At 44.1% G+C, this 7,500-nt stretch overlaps 1 protein-coding gene across 1 annotated transcript in view; it reads right to left on the bottom strand.

Moving 5' to 3' along the window:
• Positions 1 to 7,212, bottom strand: part of LOC308074138 (neurexin-3a-like) — a gene marked incomplete at both ends in the record, with an annotated part of 212,376 nt that extends 205,164 nt beyond the window's left edge. The window contains one exon of the mRNA XM_080413470.1: positions 7,147 to 7,212. Coding sequence (XP_080269596.1) covers positions 7,147 to 7,212 — 66 coding nt within the window. The remainder of the gene's footprint in view (positions 1 to 7,146) is intronic.
• Between the last annotated feature and the right edge of the window lie 288 nt (positions 7,213 to 7,500).

Genomic DNA, 7,500 nt, shown 5'->3' with positions numbered 1-7,500 from the left:
TGCTGTTATCATGGGCTGTTGCAGTGTTTCTCTAATGGGGTTCATGTACCCCTAGGGGTACACAAAGGTACTGCAGCAAGTACATGAGTGACAGTGGAACATTGGAAATGTTTAATGATAAAACTTTGACAAACTTTGTGTGAACCTACTGATCTGTAAAGTGTTCAAACCCCATAATCACCACCAGTCCTCTGTACAGACCACCTTCACAACACATAGACCACCTGTCCTCTGTACAGACCACCTTCACAACACATAGACCACCTGTCCTCTGTACAGACCACCTTCACAACACATAGACCACCTGTCCTCTGGTACAGACCACCTTCAGAACACAAACCACCTGTCCTCTGTACAGACCACCTTCACAACACATAGACCACCTGTCCTCTGTACAGACCACCTTCACAACACATAAACCACCTGTCCTCTGTACAGACCACCTTTACAACACATAGACCACCTGTCCTCTGTACAGACCACCTTCACAACACATAGACCACCTGTCCTCTGTACAGACCACCTTCACAACACATAAACCACCTGTCCTCTGTACAGACCACCTTTACAACACATAGACCACCTGTCCTCTGTACAGACCACCTTCACAACACATAGACCACCTGTCCTCTGTACAGACCACCTTCACAACACATAGACCACCTGTAATGTAACACACTTCATGTTTAGTGTCAGTAATGTAACACGCTTCATGTTTAGTGTCTGTAATGTAACACACTTCATGTTTAGTGTCAGTAATGTAACACACTTCATGTTTAGTGTCAGTAACGTAACACACTTCATGTTTAGTGTCAGTAACGTAACACACTTCATGTTTAGTGTCAGTAATGTAACACACTTCATGTTTAGTGTCAGTAACGTAACACACTTCATGTTTAGTGTCAGTAATGTAACACACTTCATGTTTAGTGTCAGTAATGTAACACACTTCATGTTTAGTGTCAGTAACGTAACACACTTCATGTTTAGTGTCAGTAACGTAACACACTTCATGTTTAGTGTCAGTAATGTAACACACTTCATGTTTAGTGTCAGTAATGTAACACACTTCATGTTCAGTGTCAGGACTATATTTAGTATTTCACTTCATGTTGTATATGTGTGTGTAAGCTGTATGAATGTTCTGCTACTGAATCATACACTGCATTAATACCATGCTATTGAACAGGTTGCCAGGACACACAATAGCACGGTGACAACACACACACACACACACACACACCAGGCAGAAGGGACACAATAGCGCGGTGGGGCTGAAGGTAATTGACTCTCAGCCAGATGACATATGCATGGTGCTCTGGTCTGCCTGATAGCCATGCTAATGGAGCCACAACACACACACACACACACACACACACACACACACACACACACACACACACACACACACACACACACACACACACACACACACACACACACACACACACACACACACACACACACACAATAGATGGTTTGGCACAGACACACGCAAATATACGTGTGCGATAGAATTATTTCTATCCACAAACAGGGATACACATACACACACGCACACACACACACACACACGGTATGACTGGAGTGAACAGCCATCTATTTACACACACACCTCTATGGGTGGCTACCTTTAGCTAATTTGGGAGGCTGATGTAAGGTCTTGGCAGTGCATCTGTCTGCAGTAGTGAGCGTGCACACACACACACACACACACACACACACACACACACACACACACACACACACACACACACACACACACACACACACACACACACACACACACACACACACACACACACACACACACACACAGTGATTCCCCTTTTTACGTACATTCAAGTCTTGGTTTTGGTTGGATGGTTTAATGTTTTTTCTATAATGCTCATAAAGCTATTTGGGTTTCATTAAGATGGCGGATCGTTTAGATTACCTGCGAGCATTGATGCTGTTGGCATTGTTTATGTTTATATATCACATCATCATTGTTTATGTTTATATATCACATCATCATTGTTTATGTTTATATATCGCATCATCATTGTTTATGTTTATATATCGCATCAGTGTCTTCCAACCTATACTGATTATAAACAGTGTTGTGCCTGAACACGTTTAATGAACGATCGTTTATGAACGTGAACTGAACATAATGTATTTCCGCGAGATGAACGTTATTGTGAACGTGTTCATTCTGGCGTTTGTGAACGGCACTCTCTCACAGTATGACTTCATTCAAGAGTGTGCCAGATTTTCAAGAGCCTTCCAGGCAAAAACCAGCTAAAACACACCGTAAACAGGCCTTAATATGTAGCGTAAAACCACCTAAATCTGGCAACAGCGAGCTGCCTGTCACGCGTGATTTGGGAACCAACCGGAGCAAACCACGCCCAGCTCTCTGTTGGGTAAAGCGAGCCTGCTTTAACATTGAGAGAGAGAGCGCACCACCATTTAAAAAAAGTAACAAGAGTGTTGAGTTGCTATTTAAGATACGTTTGGAGTGAGTGAGGAGATAATTACGGCTGCAGGAGCATACAGTATCTTATAGTTCATACTGATAAACTGTACAGGACAATTGGGCATGCATTATTTTATAATCTAATGCTATAGATTGATATTTAGCGATATGTGTGGAGTGGAATGAAGAGATTTGAACAGCTCTATTATCCCCACATCCTGCTGCACAGTCAGTGTTGGGACTAACGCGTTACAAGTAACAAGTACCGCGTTACTGTAACGCCGTTATTTTTTTCAGTACTCTAACGCATTCTTTTTTTAATTCAGTAACTCAGTTACCGTTACTACATGGTGCGTTACTCCGTTATTTTTTATATAGTATTTATATATACAGCGAGGCGAACAGTGACTGAGAATTGTACTTAAGTACAGTACTTGAGTAAATGTACTTATTTACTTTACACCAGTCTGTGCCACATGCGGAGACGCGCTGTGTCTGTGAGCGGCTTTGCAAGCTCTCTCTCTCTCTCTCTCGCTCGCTCTTTCTTTCTCTCTCTCTTAACAGCATGTGTGTGTTTGGGTGTTTAGGAATACCACGATAACGCAATGGTGACTATGAACCACGTACCCAAACCCGTTGGAGGCTGCTTTTCCCAAGCTGAGATCTGCAATTAAACTGCAAGGCTGCATGGTTGTGTTGTTGAACACACACAGCTTAACGTCGGGAAAGTTACACGACTCACTCGCCCAGGTGGTGTCAATAATAGGCTACTAATCACCGTAATCGTAACAAAATTCAGAATCACAGCGCTGCCTGTTTCGGATTCCGAACGTTAAAGTATATTAATTCATTTGTTCGTCTATTTATTAACTGCTACTGCAGTCCCTGCGGTACATGAAAACTCCTGTTACAGTCAAGGATCAACTTCAACCTGGTGTTTGCACTTTCTCCATTTATGGTCCGTACATCTATATAAAAGTTCAGATTTAAAATATAAAGTGCCCCATGGCCACGGATGTTACAATTATGCACCCGTATATTCTGTATTGTTCAAGGAAAAGCATTTTAATCCGATTAGTGGCCATTTTCTCATAATGTATTGGAGTACAATACACCTACCAACCGATAGGGTCACATAGTTGAAAGCATATGGAGAGAATGGCCACCGATCAGATTAAAATGCTTTTTATTGAACAATACGGATGATACAGGTACTTCTGAGAGCCCGTATACACATGTAACATCCGTGGCCATGGGATAAGCACTTTATATTTGAAATATGAACGTTTATGTAGATGTACGGGCCATAAATGGAGAAAGTGCAAACACCAGGTTGAAGTTCATCCATGACGGTCGTGACAGTCGACCGTCGTGTATCCATGGCTATTACTCCCTCTAACATTTCCCATGTTTTTAGTTTATTGAAATAATGTCATGCATATTTGTCCAGTGCATAGCCTACTGCAGGCCTTGTTGACTAGATTTAGAAGAGCTATGAGATTAGGCTGCACTAGCCTTCCTGATTTCGTGTATAGAGGGGCGGGTTTAAAATCAGCGCAGAGAGAATGCGCCTGATCTCATTGGTTCACCGATCTGTCCGTCAGCCCCCGCCTCGTCAACACAACATTACTGCACTCTGGTTGGTTGGGGAAATGAACACTTCCTCATACCGGGTACACCGACGCGCTGGTCCAGGCTTTTATTTTTTAGCAAAACTAAACAATAAAAGCCTGGAGATCGAGGCTACATTGAGATGAATCACTCTAGTACTTTTGAACCCTGAACAGGTCACCACAATGTCATTGTTTTTGGATTTACATCATTTATTTTGTCTTGGTTTCTTTTTTTTCTTTTTCTTTTTCTATCCCACGATTTTGTAACCGTTTTTCACCCGGTGCCAATTATCTAAGTGATCCTGGGCGCTACACTCCCCCCACCAGCCTAGGGAGGCCAGGGCCGAGCTCATGCCTCTTTCAATGCATGAGAGCCAACTGACCTTCTTGTCACCCGACAGGGGGGAGTTTCCCCGGTAGGACGTAGCGCGTGAAAGGAACACGTTATTCCAACCAGTTCCCTTCCCCTCCATCAGGGGGGAGGCGGTATAGAGACCAGGATTACTGCATGTTTTTTGTGAGGGTATTAACTACCCTAGGAGACACAGGGAGAACATGCAAACTCCACACAGAAAGGCCCTTTCGCCAACCCCACCTAGGGTATGGGCACTGATGACGCGGAGGAGAGAACACGCCCCCAGCGCCCACAGCGTCCCCGGCGGACCCAGGACATTCTAGCTGTGAGGAGACAGCGCTACCGACTGCGCCACTTGACTTGGTTTGTTATCTGTAACTTTTATATTTATACACGTCTATGCCTTTTATCTCTTCCCAATTCAACACTGATGTAGTTGAATGCATGCGTATTACTGGACGACCCTGCTAATGAGCTTAATTAGTTACTCAGTTTAATTTCAAGAATGAATAAATGTAGGAAGTATGGCCACGCCCACTTCTGCTCATTTCCACCGCAAACCAATGAGCGATCACTGTCCTTAATATTTATATTAATATTTTGTATTAATAATACAAATGAATAAACTCCAATCCAACAAATCGTTTGCCACCACGGCGTCTAAACATCGATAACACAACGGAGAGGACACGGATTGTCGTCCGGAGGGTGGGGTGGGAGGGTGTGTGTGTGTGTGTGTGTGTGTGTGTGTGTGTGTGTGTGTGTGTGTGTGTGTGTGTGTGTGTGTGTGTGTTGTACAAATTGAAATCTGCTGGACTGGAAAATTGAAGTTTTTTTTTTCTCCTTTTTCCACTAATACTCAAGGCAGAGTAAACCCACCCCCAACCCACCCACATGCTCGCACACGCACACACACACACACACACACACACACACACACACACACACACACACACACACACACACACACACACACATTGAAAATAAAAGCAATGTCGAAAGGTTTCAAACAGAGCAGATCTACAAGCTCAACGTGCTGTTTTTGAATAGCTCTAAATTCAATGAATGTTATTAAAGATCTAAACCTGCAAAGTAAGTCTTAACTACAACTAAAGCTGTCAAATAAGTAATAAGTAAAAAGGTCATTACAATTGTATTCAAGTGTAGTACTTTTGTTTGTAAATGTATTCCTCTCTGTCTCTCTCTCTTTGGCTCTTGTTTTATACCCCCCCCCCCCCACAGGGCCACCATCTCTTCCCCCAGCTCCACGGGGCCCCTAGGGGCCCCTCCACTCTGACAGATCATAAATACTTCTGTGGCCCCAAGAGCCTCTCTTACAGCTAATCCATGACAGACACAGTGTGTGTGTGTGTGTGTGTGTGTGTGTATGTGTGTGTGTGTCAGACATGAATAAATGAATATAACGTCACGTGTATAAAAACAGCTGACTCTGTCCGTTCAGCTGTAGTGTATAAGTGTATAAGTACTTAAGTACATGTAATTAGTTACTATCCACCACTGACTGTCCTTCACATGTGATCTCACAGCTCATCATGTGATCTCACAGCTCATCATGTGAGCTCACAGCTCATCATGTGAGCTCACAGCTCATCATGTGAGCTCACAGCTCATCATGTGAGTTCACAGCTCATCATGTGATCTCACAGCTCATCATGTGATCTCACAGCTCATCATGTGAGCTCACAGCTCATCATGTGATCTCACAGCTCATCATGTGATCTCACAGCTCATCATGTGAGCTCACAGCTCATCATGTGATCTCACAGCTCATCATGTGATCTCACAGCTCATCATGTGAGCTCACAGCTCATCATGTGATCTCACAGCTCATCATGTGAGCTCACAGCTCATCATGTGAGCTCACAGCTCATCATGTGATCTCACAGCTCATCATGTGAGCTCACAGCTCATCATGTGAGCTCACAGCTCATCATGTGATCTCACAGCTCATCATGTGAGCTCACAGCTCATCATGATGATATGATCCATTTCACACTAATAACATGTTATCTTATCTCAGCTTATTTATCTGATTCATTAGCTACACACACTGCTCTCTGTGTGTGTGTGTGTGTGTGTGTGTGTGTGTGTGTGTGTGTGTGTGTGTGTGTGTGTGCGCGCGTGCGTGCGTGCGTGCGTGCGTGCGTGCGTGCGTGCGTGCGTGCGTGCGTGCGTGCGTGCGTGCGTGCGTGCGTGCGTGCGTGCGTGCGTGCGTGCGTGCGAGTGTAAGTGTGTGTTTATGAGAGAGCCAGGGACAAGAATCTGTGTGCATGTGTTGTAATGAAATAAATAAGCATCATGTACATAAACCTGTGATAGTTAGATAGATAGATAGATAGATAGAACGTTCAGATCAATTTACATAACGTTCAGATCAATTTACATAACGTTCAGATCAATTTACATAACGTTCAGATCAATTTACGTAACGTTCAGATCAATTTACGTAACGTTCAGATCAATTTACGTAACGTTCAGATCAATTTACATAACGTTCAGATCAATTTACATAACGTTCAGATCAATTTACATAACGTTCAGATCAATTTACATACCGTGTGGATCAAAAGAGAATAGGTTAATATTCCGTGTCTCATCATAAGCATCTCAAACGGGGCCCACGGCGCCATGCAGACACTAACATACGCTCATCACTGAAGACCTTTTAAACCTGCTGTCTGGGGGCCCGACCACACCCGTCTGGGGGCCACGTCAAGCATGCCCCCTGAAGGCCCCTCCCCTCCCCTCCCTCCCCCCTCCATCAAGTCACCTTGAGAGATAAACTAAACCGCCGGCAGACAGAATCACTCAGCTCATTGATTGAACATCATTATCATTCTTCATTATCATTCTTCGCCATTATCATCGCCGTCTCGCCCTATCGGCTAGGCTCCGCCCCCCCATGACCTTTGATGAGCTGTTTTTTTCTTTTTCATCAGCTAAATCTAATGCTCCGCCGAAGCAACGCAACACGACCGGCCCGCTCATCCTCTCAACACGCCGTGCCACGCCTCTTCATCTTCTCATCACGCCGTGCCACGCCTCTTCAT

Source organism: Gymnoscopelus braueri (genome assembly GCF_963280865.1).
Source record: "Gymnoscopelus braueri genome assembly, chromosome: 19".
Classification (NCBI taxonomy): Eukaryota; Metazoa; Chordata; class Actinopteri; order Myctophiformes; family Myctophidae; genus Gymnoscopelus; species Gymnoscopelus braueri.
The sequence above is the reverse complement of the archived record's forward strand: the minus strand, read 5'-3'. Positions and strand labels throughout refer to the sequence as shown.